Below are 20258 nucleotides of genomic sequence, written 5' to 3'. Positions count from 1 at the left end.
TTTTAAGGTGCTGATAACAGATGCCCAAAATTTAGATTTTCCTTTCCCAACCCATTATCTAACCTTTCCTTTTCCCAACAGTCTTTAAGCTAATAAAATTAAATATTAATAATATTCAACTTTAAAGACAACATAAAACCAAATACAAATTAGAGACTTAAAATATGGAACAACTGCATCTAGACATTTCAGGCAATTTGCTAGTAAGCCACAGAATTACAGCACAGGAGGTCAATTACCCTGTGTTAGCAACCTAAAGATGTTATTTTTCTTAAAAAAAAAAAAAGAAAAGAAAAAAGAAAAGAAAAAAAAAGAAAAGAAAAAAGAAAAGAAAAAAAAAGAAAAGAAAAAAGAAAAGAAAAAAAAAAGAAGTATCTCTAGAATCACGGATGGTACGTTTACACTGTATGGAAAAATACATTAAGCTTATTCTACTGTATCAGAATGGATAAATTTTAAAAATTTATGCTAAAACCATTTCTGTTTAATTCACTGAAAACAGTTAACTATTTTCTTAGGAAACATAACACACAAAGACACTAACCTCCAAATAACCGTTCCGAGCATGTCAGCCTTATGGCACATTTAAGGCCACGAATATCAGTACAATTAAAATGATAGAAACCCACTTCTATTTTTAGCCAGTCTGTGCATCTGCCACCTCCCTGCGTGTATCAGACTTGTGCTATCAGCTGTCCAGTCTTCCCACCACTCCCGTCACACACAGTGAAGTGCACAGAAAAAAACCCAGAGTGCATGAAAAGATCATCTTAATAGTCTAAAATTATCCAACTACATGTTAAAGATATTCTTAGTTAATGTTCTCATGTTCATTTTGGTATCTTCTTTGCAGCCAAGGAGGCCATGAACAAACCTTGGGGTAAGGATTTCTTTGTACTGTAGTTTCTCCAACTTTGATGGTGCCACCAGAGACATTGGAATAACAATGTTGTCTATATCATAGGAGCTCTCGCTTCTCAACCTCCTCCTGGAGTTATGCTGTGTAATAGAGTCAATACAAGATGAGATTCATCAGCTCAAATCGCAGATCTACATGTTAGCTAAGAAACATGAGAACTGCACGAGGAGACAGTCTGTAACTTGAACACATTTTCTAGTGGCTTTGTGACTTCTGACTTTCCCCCGCCCCAACAGAATCTCAACAAATCTTAAAGCTATCTCATCTCTGAGCTTTACTTCTTGCTAGCATGACTCTTACTGAAATCGGTGGGAGTTTTCCTTTCTTGATTTCGGTTACAGTTAATTCTGAATACTTATGTGAACTTTGAAGTTAATGCATCCTTCTTCATAACGTTCAGTCTACGAAGATGACCTTCTATAATCTATCTACTAACCCGTAGCCCCAGTGGTGCTTCGGTATGATACAATTAAGAATCCCAAAAGAATGAAGCTACATTTAGTAGTGAAGAACAGCCTACATGGAAAGTGGTTTTCTGGAAGACGTGCGAAAGACAGAAATTGAATTGCTTTGCCATGATCGTAGTGGGATTCCTGGTGGAGCTCTTTGCCCATTAGTGCATGGAACCTACATGGGTCAAAACCTGAAATTCCTAGATTGCAGGAGAAAGCTTAGTTTTAAACCACGGTACATTCCATATTACATCATCTCAATTTTTAGCTGAATGTTAATGGAAGCAGTCTATTCTAAAATGTTCATTTAGGTGGTTTTTGACGATGGTCTGCTCAAGCAAGGGAAAAAAAGGAGGAGTGTGCATTGTCAAAAATGTGGGGGGGATTTAAACTCAGCTCTCCAGGACTCATCACCAGATTGAAACATGATGACTTGGAGAGCACCAGTATAACACTAGGCTTGGCAGAACTGTGGGACTGAAATCTGAGCATTATTATGAAATTCTTAATGAATTCCAATAAAACAAAGTGTGTTTCTGCAGGGACTTCACTGAACCAGAGCTGTGCTGCTCTTAGCAATTTTATATACCAGAGACTTTGCCTGTAACTCTGCAGAAAAGGTTTTAAATAGCGAAGCTGAGAGTTAACAAATTCTGTGACTATATTTGCACCATGAGGCCATTTTATGTAGCTGCACCAAGAAAAAAGGGTCATAAGAGCCCTTGCGTAAAATTGGGAACACAAATCACAGTATATTAATGAAATTTGGAATAAAAAATAAAAATGAAAGGCCCAATGCCAATAAACTAAACTTACACTCCAGTTATATGATCTGCAAAATTCTTTTACAAGCAAGTATCTGTTTTAGGAACACCACATACTCAAATCTGGAATAAATTACTTAATGTAATACACTTAATTCACTGTAAAAATGCTCTGTACTGTAATTTAACACTAAATTAGATGTAAAAGGCATGTGGTTGTGGATTATTAGTTTGCATAACTCTCTGTTGATATTTCAGTTAGGACAGCGATACATTTTTGGTTTACCTGTGATGAAGTGCTGTGAGTGGGCCTAGACATCGCATTGACATTGGTCGCGGCAGTAAAACTGCTATGGGATTCTGGTTCCGCATGTTGAAAGGAGAATGTCTCAAACCTAGCGTTACGTTCGCCTGTCACAAGAGATAATAACAACAAAAATGCATACTGGCTGTTGTCTATTAGACTAAAGATATTTTTCCATACAGTAATAGTAAAGTCATTTCTAGAAGCCCACAGCTAACCACTTAGGATTTAACTAATACTAAAAAAAGCCATCTAAATAAACACTTGTTACTCATCCTGTCATTGTTCCACAAAACTCATCCCTCTCCTTCTATGAAGGATTTCTACTTGTGGAACCAGCTTCATATGGGCAAATCCTGTTTCTCTTTTTGGAACCTGCCATAGACTGCACAGACAGCAAAAGCAATCACTTGGAGTTAGCGGAGCGCTCCAGTGTCCCTAACGGTGCTCCCTGACCTGGGCTGCAGCTCACTGATGTGCCTGTTCACCAAGCGCTCACTGGAGGCTTCTTCCTTGATAAAATAAAACTGGCAGCAAGGGTAACAAATCAAACTAGTTACCACCTATGTGTGGTTTCTTCTAGTAGTGATCCATCGCTACAGCCAAATTGTAATTCTTGTTTTCCCTTATTCAGTCCCAGTGTAAGCTGCATTTAGGGGGACTTGGAATTTAACCACCTGTGTTCTGCTTTCCTTCTACCTTAATCGCCAGCAAGAAAAGAGAACTCAGATTTAATATACAACTAGTAAAAAGGATCACTGTATTCCAACATGGAAAAAGAGGTAAGACTGATCCTAAAGACTGTGTCGCACAGGCTGGGTCAAGGACATGAACTCTCATCTCCCAGGCAGCTCTGCAACTCCCTGGCACACAGCTTTTATTTTTGGCCTGGTTCATCAGGCTGACCTTCCCCATGGATAATTTCTCCTAGACAGAGCCCAAATTAGGAATAAATATGTAGTACTACACCCGTAGCACTAATAAACTAGAACTTCTGCTGCAACTCATGAATACACCACACAGCAGTTTTCTGGCATTGGGAAACGATGATCCTCATGATAAAAGATTGCTTTTTTTCTTTCATTAACTCAAAGAACTAAATACTATTGGCAGAAGACTAACTGTAACTTCAAAAGGTTTACAGCAAGAAGTTTTCTCTCTTCTGGATGCTCCCAAGCAACGCCAATTGTTGATTTCAGTGTGCTTGATAGTACACTTAGGGAAACCCGGTTGCCAGAAGCAGTGTCAGCATCCACCTTTTGGGCACCAGAGACTGGTTATGGGAGCGGGTGGCGTGGCAAAAAGGATCTCTGATGGTGAGAAGGGGACAGGGCACAGCACCCCCTGCAGACAGGCACAGGGCCTAAGAGAAGACTCTGCAGCAAAGGGGAGGACCGTAATGCACAAGGTGAATGATACAGAGAAAAAACCAAACAACTTCATCTAAATCAGAGACAGTTTTCAGTCTGTCCAAAACCACCTTTTATTCTCTCATGTAACTTTCTAATCAATAGGGTTTTTTGGTTTAGGGTTGTGTTTGGTTTGGTTTTTTTGTTTGTTTGGTTTTGGGTTTTTTTGGGGTTTTTTTTGTTTTTTTTTTTAACAGATCGTAATTTTTTGTTAAATCATCTCTGCAGTAATTTCCATAACTCCACCTCTATTGCAAGATTAACTAGCAGTTTTACCTGGATATGCAACAGAAGTTTATTTTTCCATAACGTTTTATTTCTTTACAATGGTACACTGAATTTTTTGTCCCTAAAATTATCACATTATTCTACAGAACTTTCAGGGCACTTTCTATTAACTTACCAAGTGCTGAAGTAGAGGTTTAATGGCTTAAAATATAAAGATAACAAGGGTGAAAACACTAATTATATGCACTGACTACTTGCAAGTCCTCTTAACAGTCTGGAAGGAAACCAGAACCACAAATGGCAGTATGCAACAAATGAAACATAGCTGACCAGAGATGCCAGGAATAGTAAATGTTTGGTTGGGCACACAATTTGACAGATAACTTTGCAATTCACTCTGTTTCTCTGACTACTATAAAAAAAAGCCCTTCATATTGAAAATAATGACACCCAGTATTAGAAAAACACAGCTGGGCTGCTGAGCAGTTTCCTTTAAGAGTATTCCAAAAATAAAATACAGAAGCTGGTCTCGTTTTGTAATATATACTCAAGAAGAAAGAGAAAGATTACTATGCTTTAAAATAGTACGTTATTTTCATGGTGTCATAACTACATTTCTTCATTTCTGTAAAGTTTCATACAGTAGCCTTTTTGGAGACAACTTAATTCTCAAAAGCCCAGTGACAACAAACTAATTTATACAGAACATATTTTTAAAGAAGGAGTGCCGTCTTAAACAATACCATTTTTTTCTTACCTACTGCTGTCTCACTTAGATGTCTTTTCTTTCTTCCTTCCGACAGCTGGTCAGATGTTCCTGACACTGACGGAGATTTGGAATTAGATAAACAGGCACTGCTCCATTGTTTGACAGAAACATTATGTTGATTATAGTCTAAAACAGAAAAAGCACGTATTGAGTTGAAAACTTATTTTCCATTGGTGCAATTTACAGGCAATCTCAACTGCTGAACAATTTATAATGGAAAAAAACAGATTTCTGATAGGAATCCAGAGTAAACAGCACTGCCGTCAGGCACCTGTGTCTGCAGAGAAGCCATGGTCCAAACTCCCCCCGCTTGTATTACTGCCCTCCCACGACTCTGATGGGATCATTTCAGTGCAACAAGAGAACTTGACACTATGGTCTGGGAAGAGATTCCTCCTCCACCTAAAGCCTTAGCCGGTTACCTTTTCTGATAACCTGCTTTGTGGTGAGTTTATAAATTGAACCTCTTCAGCACAGACAGTATGGGCAAATGAATGAAAAACAGTCTTGCAAATATTAAAGTATTTTTCTTTACATACCATTGTCTGGAGATACTTTAAACTCCACTCCCAATGATGAGGTATCAACAGGTTCTCCTTTGATGTCATCCTTCCTTAATAATGTTTCAAAATATACGTGAAGAGGAATATCTAATAAAAAAAAAAAAAGAAATCCAAAGGGAATGGAGCCTACATCAGAAAGATGTCAACCTACGTGCCAATGAATTATGCATCATCACTAAAGGCCTAGGAATCGATTACACAACACTATGTAATATGATCTATGAGCAATATTGCTGCCTCCAGGCCTTCAACTCATGAAGAACGGCAGCACCGAGTAAATGCTGCGAGGACCCATCGCTTGTCTGTATAGTAGCAGGGTCTTCACACCGTCAAGCTGAAGACAATATAGAAAAACATGTCCTGAGGCTGCTGAGAGCCAAAGGAAAACTCGATGACAATATCCAAAAAAGCCCAGCCAGACATTTCAAAGAGGTGATTTTTGCATGAGTAAGTAAGAAAATTTGAGGCAAGGTAAGTTACTGTATGAATGCTCACATGAGTATCTCATATCATACTCTCAGCAAGACAGTTATTGTATGAATGCCATCCTCTGCTACAGGCAAAGAGCTGAAGTCTTTTCAGTCAGTTACCTAAGTAGTATACAAGATAATTTCCAGTAACTGCCTGGAGGTAAGATCTGGAGGTACCTATCTTTGTATTAACAGGAAGTGAGAGTTATGCCATGGTAAAACCAGACCCATTTTCAGCTGTGAAGCGACACTGCCATACATACTGACCAAGGCAGTACGCTTAAGTGGTTCCGAACTCTCCAGCACTACACGCTTCTAAGGGCTGACAACTCAGATCAAGGGAGGACTCAAACCTAAGGAATGTTCCCAAACAAATTCCAGTGCAGACACACACACTTTGCAGATTAACAACACTTTTTTTGGTGTTCAAAGTTGAAGTAGGAAAGAGCAAGGTTGTCTTACTCTGTGGAATAAACTCACAGTTCCTCCAGAATTGTTCTTCGTCAAAACAAGCTCTAGAGGGTATCAAGTGAGAGTGAGTCTGGGATCTGCCCCGCTTGACCAACTCCTGCACAAACCCCACCTGGTGGGGAGCACACTGTGCACTTCTCCTGTAATCTGCAAAGCCTTCAGTTCAGCCTTTCGGGTACAGGTAATGAATGCTTTTGGAAATTGTTACTGCTGGGAACCTAGAGGTAATTTCAAGGTACATTCTTCTTTCCCTCTCCGGCAAAGGCTACAGCAGGGCAATGTAATTCATTCCCCGAGGGAGCTCTAACCAAGAGTTAGTCTGCAAAACATCTCAAGTGGTAAGGAATTTACCCGCTGTTGTAAGGCAGGAAGGCTTAAGAAAAATAGGTCTCTGTCTGAAAAGCCTTTCCAGAAAAAACATTACAAGACATTACAATTACAAATTAAGTAGAAAGAAATAATGTGAACATAAGAAGCAGGCTTGACATTCAGAACAAGAAGAGGTCTGAGGGCAGGGACAAAGGGTGGGCATTAAACAATTTTTATTTACATACAACCTTAGCCTTATATGCCTTCAGGACCTGCCTGGACAGAAACTTTCAATAGATTTTGTTAACTAAAAAAATAATTTATTACAATTTGATATGGACCTAACTAGATATTTTGTCACAAGACTGAAGATGACCCGGAAAAGATTGTTTCCCCCCAAGGTTTTTGCTGCGTCTCCTATTGTACTTCTGAGTAAAACCTAAAGTAGGTCTGAAGAGTTTATTAGTTGCAACATTTAAGTAAAGAAATAAACAAAGCATTTCTCCTGTTTTTTTTCCTGGGAAATCACATGGATGTCTCAGATTTTTTTTATTAAGTGCTCCTATATCTTAATTAAAAGGGCAGGAGCATTTGTTCCAGTTTATCGGCAGAAATACCAGAAACCCAAACTTCTTCAATGCAAACTACAATTTTCCAGTTATCAGGGTGCAGATTTAAAGAGATGCTTTTATGCTCAAGGGATGCTGCAACCATTGACATACTTTTGGGTAAGGCCCTTGGTAATATGGAAACTCTGAAGGCACGACTTAGAACCACAGGGACAGTTACCCTTCCTGTGTACTAGTGGGCCAGTCCCACTGCACTGTATCACTACGTTGCTTGCAAATTCTCCTCTGAAAGTAAAAAATAGGTACAAGAGAGAACAGGATCGGAATCTTGAATTTGAATCCCTCCTCACAAACTGAAAAATCAAACTCCCAGAGTTTCGAAATAGAACAAATACCAGTAAGATATTTTAAAAAACAGAGGAAATTAAACCAAGAACCTTTTTTTCTACACTGCTGAAACTCTTTTTTTATTCAGAAGAAAGTGGTAAAAGATGTGGGCACACCACAAGTAGTATTCTGAGAGAAGTTATCCCTCTGACAGGGGTAACTAAGGAAGCTGCAAAGAGAACATTGAACCTGAATCAGCCTACCTGACCAAGTTGGAAATTTTCTAGCGTGCATTTATTCACAGTAATTCCTTCAAATGAAAGAAAGTGACAGATAGACTAGTGGTCTTCATGAGGAAGCACAGACTAGAGCCTCCCTCAAAAGCAAGGACTGCACCTGAGCAGGAGATAGGAGTCCAGCGCTTTTTTCCTCTCTCAACTCTTATTAGCAAGACTAAGGCTGCCCAAAAAGAGAATAAATATTCCTCAAAAGAAAGATGTTCTTGGTATTGGAATGAAGCTAAAATATTATTTTTCTTCCTCCATCCTTACAAAGTGACCAACAGTAACCATGATGCAATCCACAGCCTTTCAGTTTTTTTCTTTTCACGATGATTAGATTAGTCTTTTTTCTTGCTAAACTTCCTAGTCTCCCTTACAAGGTAGGAATAAATGCAAAGGGTATGGTCTTATATGACTATCCTTCAACAGACTTCTAAAGAAACACTTAAAAAACCCACACCAAAATATCTACAGTGCGGTAGAGTGAACCTTGCATAGAAGCAGCAGCAAGGAAGCAGTGTGATGAGCGAGCCAAGCTGGCAGTCCCCCAGGACGCGTGTGGGGACAGCTCTCTGCAAGGGATTTGGGAACTACCATTAAACCCCCCCCGGCTCCTGCCCAGCTGGGCGGTCAGAGCCACAGGGTAAGTGATGGAGAGTGTGTGTAAAGGAGAAAGATTTAGGAAGTGTTTTTCTCTCTTCTCCACAAGACTGGAATATTTGCTGTGGCACTCCTGGAGTGAGTGTTTCCTTCCCCCTTTCTGCTCCTCAAAATAAACTCCTTTTTATCCCATACATGGGATGTAAACCCTTGTAAACCTGCACGAGTTGAGACCTTCTCAGGAATCCATGTCCACACTTGGGTCTTCTCTACTGGCCAGTGATGAGTTCTCCAAACCCAAGACTTATCTTAATGCTTGACTTCCTAATAGCAGGCTTGAGTGTATACACTGTCCTTCTGGGAAGACGGTGAGTTTGATTAAAGACTTAAGCAGTTCCATGGAAGTCAGTCTCACATTCAGGATTATTCTGTGGCAAAGAAGCCCCCCAGAACAGCAGAATTCCTGTATTGGTCAGCAACTACCTGGCAATGGGATTTTCTTAAAATAAAACACCCAAAATCCCAACAGTATCTGCTGGCATCCAGTCCCTTCTGCTGGTAACAGCACTTAATATACTACTTGGGAGCACCAAGCGTTGTCAGGTTGCACCTGCACTAGTTTCAGAACTAATAAGAGTCAGAAAATCCACCTGCATTATCGTTCAAAAAGATTAAAGAATCAGATGACAGAAACCATAAACTTCAAAGATGACCAAAAAAGGCTGATTATCACAAAAACAATTACAAAAACTAAATAAAGCTTTTTCAGCCTAGTCCAAAGGGCCTGAACTGAAAGTTGCTCATGAAAAGAACACAACCAAGGTATGGTGATGTGTTGGCACAAGCACCATTCAAAGGGCTAATGCTGACTCAATTAGACACACCATGAAACATGCAAAAACTACCTTAACCAAAAACGTTCCCCTGACCAGTTTTTCTTGGTTGTACTCACGTTACTGGTATTAGAAATCTAGGTTTATTTTTCAAATGTCAGGATGAAGTCAAGATTTTCATTTAATCTAAACTCATATTTTGCCAGAGTAAGGTTTTCTGTAAGAAAACTAAGTCCCTCAAAAGCAAAGTTAGTCCATAAACTCTACAGCTCTCGCAAGCACAACCACCCTCTGTTAGGGGCACTGCACTGGAGTTACTTACCTGAAGGGAATGATAAGACCGGATGGAAGGAAGAGTCCAGCTCTTGCACATAATCTAGTATTCTAGATTCTGCCCTGTACTCACTCCTGCTGAAAGCTGGGGCTGGTACCATACACGGCAACTGAGTTTTATATGGAAAGGAGGCATCTCTAGGTGGCGAAGTCTGGAAGGATACACAGAAATAAAGGTTAAGTTCTCCTTTACTCACTTCCTTCACATTAGACCAGAAGAAAAATAATAATCTGAGTGACACTCTTCAATATGAGAAGAGGAAAAAAAAATTCCTACAAACTTCAGAGAGTCTAAACATGACTTACCTCCACTTATCATGGACTATGGCACACAATACAAACAATCCAAAAATACCCTTCAATTAGGGCCAGGAAACAATCGAAGTTTCCAGAGAAAATGTAACATTATGTATCATTATGCTGATATATCCTATGACAAACACACCCCCCTTAAAGTTCCATTCCAGCACAACAGCAATGATATAGATGCACAAACAAAACTAATACCAGACTAAATACAGTGGTCTCCTCCATTTATCCCCTCAATTTTAGTAAAAGTCTTACTACCAATACTGCGAGGAAGTTTGAACTGCTACATTTTAATGCAAGACACAATATTAAACATTTTGAGCACACCGTATACTTAAACAAAGCAAAGTCTTTACCTTGTTATCATTTCAATATCAGATAAGCAACACACACAAAAGAAAGTACAAAGCTATAAATGCAGAGGGGTGCACTGAGGACTGATTGATTAATAGGTAGTAAGAGGAATTACTAGAAAGAGGAGAGCTGCAGAGAAAGATTGATTTAGCTGCTTATTTGAAAGGCTTGTGAAAGTACGGAAGGTAAGATAAAGGCTTGCCCAGAACTGGTAGGTGTGAGGTAGCAGGACACTAAGGCAGGGTGAAAATGGGCAGGACTAAGCAGCAGAGCGCAGGCAATACCCTGAGCTCTGAAAGACAGAAGGAAAGAACTGAATGTGATACTACAGGGCAGCAGCCAACAGTAGTCTGTGCTCCAGAACAAGCTACAAAAACACCGCAGGGAAACAGTGCTGTTTATGCCTTACTGGATACTGGCATTATTAACCCCATTATTAACCCCAAAGGTACTGACACTTTTAAAGGCTTCCACTGGCTTTTGATACTCTGACAAATGCTGCAGAGTCCTCTGAAGGGTAAGGGAGGGAAGGGGGGCACTGGGGTAATTTGAGGTTCTCAGCCCAACGCGGTGCAAACTGCCATATTTATCATCTCCTGGAAAAGGATTTCAACATAAAAAAACCCCTGTAAGAACGGACATAACAATGGTCTTCTAGATTTTTCTTATGATATTAATGGAATGGAAGGAAAACATCTAGCAGTTGCATCAGAGGCAGGACGATCAAACGAACGTTACTTGTATTTTTAGTACTTCTACTCTCTCAATCCAAGAAATCTCTTTCTGCTGTTTCCTCCTGTCTGAAATATTCCAGCTGGCAGCAGTGTCACTCATCTGTCAGTGATGCAGGGATTATGTCCCACCATATAAAATCCCCCTCCATTTACTGAAATCAGTTCTTCTGTCAGATGGCATCGGTATTCACAACCCACGCTAAGGGAGAAAATACCCCATTAAAAAGTTCCCCTTCCCATCTCTTCCCTTCTTCTCAATCAATGAATTCCCCACGCTGTCACTGTGCTGCAGCAACTATTAAAATCAAGTAAGCACGTTATGATGATGGCGCAGAGGAGACCCTGTGGTAGTGGTGGTTGTTGTATTTCACTTTTTTTTTCCCACAGGAAAACATCAACCGTCCTAAATCCACCTTGATCTCCATACACAGGTGTACGCAGAAGTACTTTCAACTTAATTTGGAAAGAATTCTTTTCTAGCCCAGGACCCTTCCAAATCAAAGTTCCGTTACTTTCCTGTGACAGACATACGGGACTCTTCATCTATCAAATTTCAAACATCCACGAAGTGTTGGCAGACCCGGGACCTGTGTTTGAAAACACTAGAGGGATAAACCACTAAAGCAAATTTAATGTTTCTCATTACACAGACCATTAAACTAAAGCTTTAAGGTAGTTGTTCCACCTTTGATGCAATAAGGGCATGCTTTTCAAAAATGCACAAAAGCGCATTCCCTCTTGATATTTGGTTTTTAGAAATGAACTAGCTTCCTGAATCTTCACTATTTAAGCTGCCACTGAAGCCTCCTCTTTTTGCCTTTTTTTTTTTTTTTTTTTTTTTTTTTTTTTTTTACAGAAAACAATCCACATTATAGTAAATGATAAATCTCTCATTCTTTAAAAAGAAATCCCCAAACACTGAGCAGTAAAATCAGATCTAGAAAATATATAGGTAAGACCAACACATATGGACACACAGTCTTTTAGTCTTGTCTCGCTTTTTCTTGCTTTAATTTACTTTAGTCCCAAACACACTCAGAATATAACTTAAAGCTAAGCCTGCTCAAAAACATGCATACATGGTCAAATAACCTCCACAATCTCCATCTATTTTGAAACAGTATTAAAATCCAATCGCCAGCATTGGTAAATGCCAAATTCTTTTCCTCATCTTATCTGTGGTGGGAGTTATAAAACCTTATGCCTGAATTTGTACGTTCTTTCCTTGAATGCTCTGGCATCAACACCTAAATAACTAAATCTTTCATTAAGTCAGTTCGTAATTCAAAAGAAAACAAGGACTTACATAGAAGCAAGAATAATTTTATTTAAATGCTTGTGAAGCTACTAGAAAAAAGCTAAACAATCTGCCAGTGTCTGTGTTCCAAGCTACTGGATCTGGTTTAAATTTCTGATGGAATAGTTTTCCACTGGAAAATGCTGAATTAGTGAAATCACGATGTTTGTCGGGAATGTTGATTTAATCAACTCTCGATGAAAAGATTTCTGAAGCCCTTCATTCTGGAATGAAAGAGTGTTGCTCAGGCAAAGAAAGTGCTTCAACCTTATTGAAACAAAATTGAAGGACTGTTTATTGGTAAACTGAACTCCCCCCATTTCCAGCTCAGTATAGAACAGAGCCTACAACCTGACTGGCTTTTCCAGCCGTTAATTATTGATTTTGTAGGACAACAACAACAATCCAAGAAACTCATCTGAACACAGCCCCACAGATACAACCCTTCAGCCACCGCAATGCTAAGGGGTTTGCTGAAACACAAGGCACACAGCTCTCGGAGAGGCCTCTAGAGCGAGCCTGACCACAGCGCCAGCCCTGCAGAAAGCACAGGGGATTACTGAACTCTTAGCAGTTTCCCCCCACTGTATTATACCTCACACATCTCCTGGGACATTCATGACTGAAATACAAAACCTCATGCTTCCTGAGCTTAAGTAGATACGAAGAATAACATTATATTAAATCCATTCTATTATAGAAAAGAAAATACACTATATTTAAGATGAAATCAGAACTGTGCAAGCTTTAAATATCCAACTAAAATAGCATCTCTGTTTTAAACTTCATAAGAAATGATGTCACCAACAGAATCTAACTTTGTAGAGTATTATTAATTTTAATCTTGGAATTTTTTTTTCCTTAGTACTGTTTTACTGGGACACAGAAAATCTATTAAGCAATTTATTTTGATACCCAAAACAATTCTTGCACTTGCTTGCGATAAATTGATGCCTCAGACAAAGCAGGGCCAGATCATGCCTCTGTTCTAGAAGGGCCAGAAGGCTGAACACTACCAGCCAACCAAACTAGTTTGAGTCAAGAAAGCGTGTCATAATTGAAAAGAAAAATAATTTATGCTTCCAGTTAAAAATTCTGAAGTGAATATTCTCTTTGTGGTTTCAGCTACTGATGACTAAAACTCCTACCATTTTTGGAAACATGCCTAAGTGTAACAGTACAGAGAGCCACAGCTCAATTACACAATGTGTATGAATTACGTTAATTAAGTTAGCTCAAATACACTCTGCTGAATACTTGTCATGTCTACTTCTGATTACTCTTATAAGCCAAAAAAGGCAAGGAACAAGCATTTCTTCTCCCTATACACACACACACACTGAGAACTTTTCAGCAATATCAAAGACCTATCCTCCTCCATATTAAAAACTGTTCTCCAGTAAATGAGTAGCCAACTAAATCACAGCAATTTAATTATGGGATCCAAGAGAACAACTGTGTTGGTGGCTGATGCCTCCTCTTTGAACACCAAACACACTGCTAACTTTTAATCCTCCAGAAGCGTTATGTATCGCTCAAGCCAACAGAGCAGTGTGTTACCTGCTTGCTTCTGGGCATTAGCATCTGCCTTAAAGGCCAGCCCCCTCCTCCCTGGCCTCCCTCTTCTGCACACAATGATCTGCTCTAGGCAGAGCTACGTCCCTCTGGCAGAATGTACAGTTAAACATTCACAAGCTAAACATCAGGGGTTCCCTAAGCAGGACTTCACTACAGAGTGCTTTTAGGAAACATACAATACACAGCTAGCGAAGGGGTAATCCGAAAGCGCCAAAAACACTCTCATCAGTCGGCAGTGGGAGGAGAAGGTGGGCAAAGCACCTAAGACACCGCTACATGGGAAGGTGCATAACAGATGGTGCCAACGATACACCTTTTGTGACAGACCCTCCCTCCCAGATGAAGTTTCTATAGATGCCAGACGGACCTTTCCCATGCACTGCAAACCTATATGCAGGTCAGGTCCAGCAAAGCAAGCTGCCCAGGGACGTAAACCCATTTGTCTGCCTCTGGCCCCTCTGAAGCTGTTGGTAAGGACAAAGTGGCAGATCCTGGGGCAGAGACCATTTTTTTCAGGAACAGAAACGAGACTTTCATAAAACACTAATGATAACTTACTTGGCATCAGGCTTGTCTCAAATTCGTATTTTTAGTTAGTGTCATAAAAGGAGTCGTAGCTTCTACTGTCCTCAGAGATCACCCACAACCTCTCCTAAGTATACATGGAGTTTAGTTTCTTTAATCTTGTTATAAGACAATGGGAGATGGACTTACACCTGCTCTGTGGGAAATATATACTATCCTCAACATCCTGAAACAAAGGCCTTTTGTTCAACTAGCAAATCAATTGAAAAATCAAGGCTAGTGCTTAATCTTTGACCAGTTAAATAAACCAAAAGAAGGAAAGACATGTTAACCCACAGTATTTCATATTCATTGTATTCTGAAAAACGCCATAGAGAAATTAAGAGTAGATGCGATCAGTAAAACACTACAGAAATATCATAACAAGCTAAAGGTGCAGGACTCTGAAAAGCCCACTTCAGGTTTTTCATTCTGGAAAAAAAGAATTTGCAGGCTGACTGGCTTGCCACAAACCCCACAAAGGATGGGTTTAGTTCCACTGCCAGTATCACTGTATCGCAAAGCTAAAGGTCTTCTCCCTTCCTTCCTCCCCATCAGAGAAGTCTTGTCACACACTCAGAACAGCTGAAAGCACAAGAATACTTTTTTCCCCCATTCAGGTTTTGTTGATTTTTAACTAATAGAAGACTTTTTTAAAAAAAAAACTGGAAAGTGATAGAAAAGTAATTTTATCAATTTACAAAATTGCTAAACCATAACCAAGTGGTTCTCCTCCCCAGACCAGAAGACTGACATATCCACAGAGGTACTACACCATTTTCATTGAAGCAAGATGCATCCTCTTCTTGAAAACAGGTTGCAGGAGACTTGGCAAGACAACAACATTCCCTGTATTCGTGGCTTTTTGGAAGTCAGTAATGCCAGGAAGCTATGCAGAAGGAGGTGGAGCCAATATCTAGGGATTGCAAGGAGGGGGATGACAACCAGTAAACTCCTTTCAGTGCAACTAAGAGGAAATGACTACTTCACTGTGTGAAGGGCAAAACTTCTCACTGGCTACTGAATAACATGCTTGATAGTTGCTGCTCTAGACATTGCTGTTTCTTTAAATTTACAGACCGAGGGAGCTAGAGAAAGCAGTAATTGATAACAGCCACAAAGGATTCACCTGTATCTCCTTAAACGCAAATAAATCACAACACTGGATAATATGGTACAGGAAATGTGACTGTATTCTAGGAAGAAGGTGCTAAAATATTTGTCCCCAGACAAACATATCACCTGGCAGAAAACATGGTACAACTTCCACATTATACACAGTATTATGATTAAGCACCTTGTCTGCACGCCCCCCCTTCTCCCTGTCCCTTATTCTCCTTTCCTGCTAGCTACACACCACTTGCAGATAGCAGACATTTAGCAAGTAAGATAAAGGCTCTGCATGCTGGATATAATACAAATTACCAAAGTATATATATAGCCTTCCTAAAAATTGAAAATTAACAAGACTTGGTGAAAGACCCATATGTATTTATTAAGTGGCATCTACAAAAAGTACTCCAGGCCTAAGCATACACTGGGAACACAGCAGCACACACACAAAAAAAATAAATAAATCACAGAACCAGCACGAGAACTAGATTAAAATAAGAAATCCAAACCCTAGAATTTAAATACTTTTTTACTATCTGTTTTGGACTCTTCTGGAGAAGCACTCACTTCTTTTTTTTTTTTCACTTTTTTTTTTTTAAAAAAAAGCACCACCCACTAAACCAAAGCAGATATTTTTCTGCTCTTACTTAACTCACGTTTGTGACTGAAGAGAAAAATATGTGGCAACACTCAACTGAAAGAGCTGGCAACACTATGCCAACTGTTTGCTTGTGGTATCTAAACTGTAAGTTTTTGCACCTCAATTCCCAACTTTGAGGGTGTTGACGCCTTTGCAAATTTGAATTCTGGTTTCCTCCAAGTGCCTCAGTCCACACAACCAACTCTTCTTCCAGCAAGTGGAGACACAAATACAATAAGAATTTTCAGATTAAAAAAAAATGTGTAGGACCAAAATTGATAGCACTCAGATCTCACTGCTCTATTGCCTCTTATCTTTATTTATAGCTGTATAAAGTTTTCATAGATTAAAACATTACCTCAATGACATGTCCTGGTGAAGCCTGGCTTGGAAAACAAAAAAAAAAGTGAAACTAATGTTATTAGTTAGGATGTTAAATGAGAAATTAACAAAATGTACTGGCAAAACAAATTCCTCATTACTAAAAAAACCCTGCAGCAAGCCACACAGATAAAAAACTAGGAAAGAAAACATCAGGGCGTGTCAACTAAGCAAAGACCTCTCAGACAGTTTCTGACTAGTACAACACTTGTCTGCTTTACAAGAAACTTAATAGAACTTTTGATATCTCACACATAATTCAGTTCCTTCACGTTTAGTCCAAAAATAGCCAGAGACAGAGATGCTATAGGTCCTCACTATAGGAAAAGCATTTGCAGAAGAACCCAGGCATTGGACTTTGGAGAATCCGGGTGGGGGGAAGCAGTTATGAATGCAACAGCCACTGGGAAATGATTCCATTGGAGGTCACGTCTTAAAGCCCTGACACCGTTCTGCTACTTACAGACTTCCTTGGTTTTACTGTTTTGATACTCTTGGCCATCTTTCTTAGTGTTAAAACTACATTACGTGCATTTTATAGGAGGAGACATTGACCCAGAGGTTGGCTGACTTGCCAGCTGTAACAATGCAAACGAGTGGCAGATCCAGCATTTTGAACGAAGCCCTCTCAGACTTCCAGCCCCTGCCCGCACGGGTCCTCCTTCACGCTACCATGCATGCAAGTTTTAATATTCTTTCAAAAATCACACTGAAGAAATGCAGCTCTACAATCATGTCCTCTAGTCTGAAGCACAGATTGCAGTCCCAGGGGATACTGTGCATGTGGATTATTCTGAGTGGCTTGTGCACTGACTCACAATCGCGAAATGGCCTAAGCTCTTACCAAGCTATTTAGATAATGAAAGACGACAGATACAAAACAGATTCCGTGGCCAAAGATGACTCACAGATCATCTGTGGTACTTAAGTCATTCTGAATTCGGGGACAATCGGTTTTGGCCCCAAAGGATGTTTCAAGTTCCTGAGGATACTGGATGGTGACAGATAAACCAAACACCCTGCATCCTGTTTTATTTATCCCCCTGCAGTTATAGATCTGGCAGGTCTTCTCATAAGAGTTCTGTGTTTTCTTTTAGATACTCCTCTGTGTAAGCATTATTTAAACGCCAGAGCAGAGGAAGGTGTAGTCCTCTTCAGAAAAGAAATACAGCGAACAGAGGACAATATAGGGCATCTCTCAACAGGCACTGGGAGGCTACTAGGTCACTAAATACTCAAACTTTTGACAGCATTGTAAATGTATGTAGCATGGCAGTAGATAAGAGCAAAAATGTGGCTGCCTTCCCAGTGACCTTATGAACTGACAGATGGGACAGCAGTTCACAGTTTCATACTTTGCTTTTCCTAACATGGATGCTGGGAGGTGGAGGGCAGCTGAGCTTCCCAAATGAATCTGAAGAGATGCAAAGGACAATACTCTGAATGCCATTCAATGTACAAAGGGTACAACCAATCACCCAAAAAGCGCCAAATTCCTCAAAACTATCCCAGTGTTTCTTAATCTCCTACACACAGGAAGCCTTCATTTTGCTGTGATTCTCCGGTCGGAGTTCTTTAGTCATCATCTTGATCAGATTACTCCTCACAGCAGCATCACCCACCAGCACTGCCAGGCGCTCGCTCACTGGCTGCTTCAGCCAGGCACTGTGGGGAAGCTGCCGCTGGAGCTGCGATGTTCAGCAGATTCAATCTTCTCCTCAGACTTTGGCAAGCTGGTCTCTGTTAACTCCACATCTGCTGCAGGAGGTAGCAAGTCTGCCCTACCTCCAGCTTGCTCTCAGGCCAGTGACCTTAAAGAAATGGAGGTCCTCACAGACCATGATACCAGGAGCTATATAAGTATGTAAAACTTAATAGAAATATGGGAGAAGCACTTGCTAGAGCTGGCACACTAAGGTTACATTAAAAATCCAACTATTTTCCATGCTGCTAAGAAGTAACTCCTTTTTTTTTTTTCTATGAAAGGCCAGAGGAAATTTGCTGAATTACTACTGAGAATATAAATGCATTTTCAAAGAAAACTAGGTATCAATCCCAGAGGCCATTCCCCATTTTGCATGCTTACCCCTAGACATCTGCCTAATCTAGCAGTCAGCCTGGGCTGATGGCCAGGGTTCTTCCATTACAGGCTGAGCAATCTCATCAACAGACGGGTAACCAAGTGTAGCAAGTGCAGGACGAAGAAAGTGACAGGACCTGTTAGAGTAAGATTTCTTGAATGAAACAATACACTCATGATGCCTCTTAATTCAAAGACTCGATACCCATTTAGGTTTGATTGTCAGAATGTGCTGGAAATGTCCAGTCCAATTTTTTATCACTTACTTCCCCAGCAGGATCCCTGATACACTGTTTTTAGCCAACACTGCGTAAGAGCCTTTGTTCACTGCTTTACCTTAATTTTGAAAACTTTAATTGAGTTTGGCACTTGTGTGAAGTCTGAAGCTGACAGCTTGATTGCTGCCACCACCCCTTATTTTCTCCAGGAACACGAGCAGAATCTATCTGTAGCATGCGACGCAGTTCTCCACATGGCTCTCGGTTAACTTCCCATGGAGAGGGTATTAGGAAGCAGAGTCTAAACATAGGGTTTTGAGCCGAGAGCTGCAGTAAGCATGAACAGCATTCTCTATAGGTTTTTTTACCATCCTGTCTTTGGGACATCTCTGCACTTTTGGTACAGAGACACCAGAGCTCAGTTAGCAGATAGTAACCCAGCACTAGAAATGTCGTGAGCATGGCGCAGACACACAGTTGCACCAGCTCCAGTATGTGAACCCTTAACTAGTAACTTAAAAATGTACTTTTTGATTGCAGTCTAAAATCAAAGGTAAACTACAAATTTATCTCTTTAGACTGCAAGTCAAGGTAAACTACTCACAGTGCAAAGCAGCTCAGGTCTATGGTTGGCTGAAGATAAAAATGTAAACTCAGCTTTGTACTCCAGCTGCCAGGCTGCCAAACTGAAGTTTCTGTTCACAAGCTTCTACTGTTGTTCTCTGAACTGCACTAACCCTGGCCCAGTTTTCAAAAGACAGAGATGTAGGCAGCGCTTGTAGAAATATGAAATACTTGAGCCTGAAAGACGCAGGCTTACAGAAGAGCCTGTTATTTAGAAGCTGCATCTGGAGTGGAAACCCCTCATGTTTAAGTAGAAGGAAGGGAAGTCCTGCAGTCTCTTGCTGAGGAGCCATCTCCACAGCTGGAGGAAGCACTTGTGGTATTGGGGGCATCAGTCAGGGAATGAGGCCTCCAACCTCTTTAAACAGGACACGGATTAGATTGGATTGGATTGAATGGGAAACAAGGAAGTCCAAGTCTGCAAGAGTCTCCTTGGTTAATGCAAGGAAGATGAAAAGCCTAAGTGTCTAGAAGGTAGAGCTCCCAAACTCTAATCCACCCCCACCACCAACCCTCCAGGCAGGCTGCCAAGTCTTTAAGTCCCACTGCCAGGAAACTAGGAAGTCAAGCTAATAAGAAACTGCGCAGTTTTTCAATAAAATCTTGCTAAAACTAGGACACTTCTGCAATTTTGCAGAGGATGCTGAATCAGCACACTCACAAAGAACCTCCTTGCAGGGGAAATCTCTCCCCAGACCACTGGTACACTTAGTAAACCCTGGAGAGTTAGCTGAGGAGACATGGAGATTTCTGTCAGTATAACAC

General features: G+C 40.3%; 1 protein-coding gene across 11 annotated transcripts in view; it reads right to left on the bottom strand.

Moving 5' to 3' along the window:
• Positions 1–20258, bottom strand: part of KANSL1L (KAT8 regulatory NSL complex subunit 1 like) — a 65668-nt gene that overhangs the window by 9445 nt on the left and 35965 nt on the right. For all 11 annotated transcript variants that reach the window (XM_074595132.1, XM_074595123.1, XM_074595122.1 and 8 more), the window contains 5 exons: positions 9591–9753; positions 5385–5495; positions 4834–4971; positions 2422–2546; positions 875–999 (listed from right to left, as the gene is read on the bottom strand). In XM_074595132.1, the coding sequence (XP_074451233.1) occupies positions 875–999; positions 2422–2546; positions 4834–4971; positions 5385–5495; positions 9591–9753 (662 nt within the window). The remainder of the gene's footprint in view (positions 1–874; positions 1000–2421; positions 2547–4833; positions 4972–5384; positions 5496–9590; positions 9754–20258) is intronic.

This window comes from Larus michahellis, chromosome 7, assembly GCF_964199755.1.
Source record: "Larus michahellis chromosome 7, bLarMic1.1, whole genome shotgun sequence".
NCBI classification, from domain to species: Eukaryota; Metazoa; Chordata; class Aves; order Charadriiformes; family Laridae; genus Larus; species Larus michahellis.
This window is presented reverse-complemented; position numbering and strand designations above follow the sequence as displayed.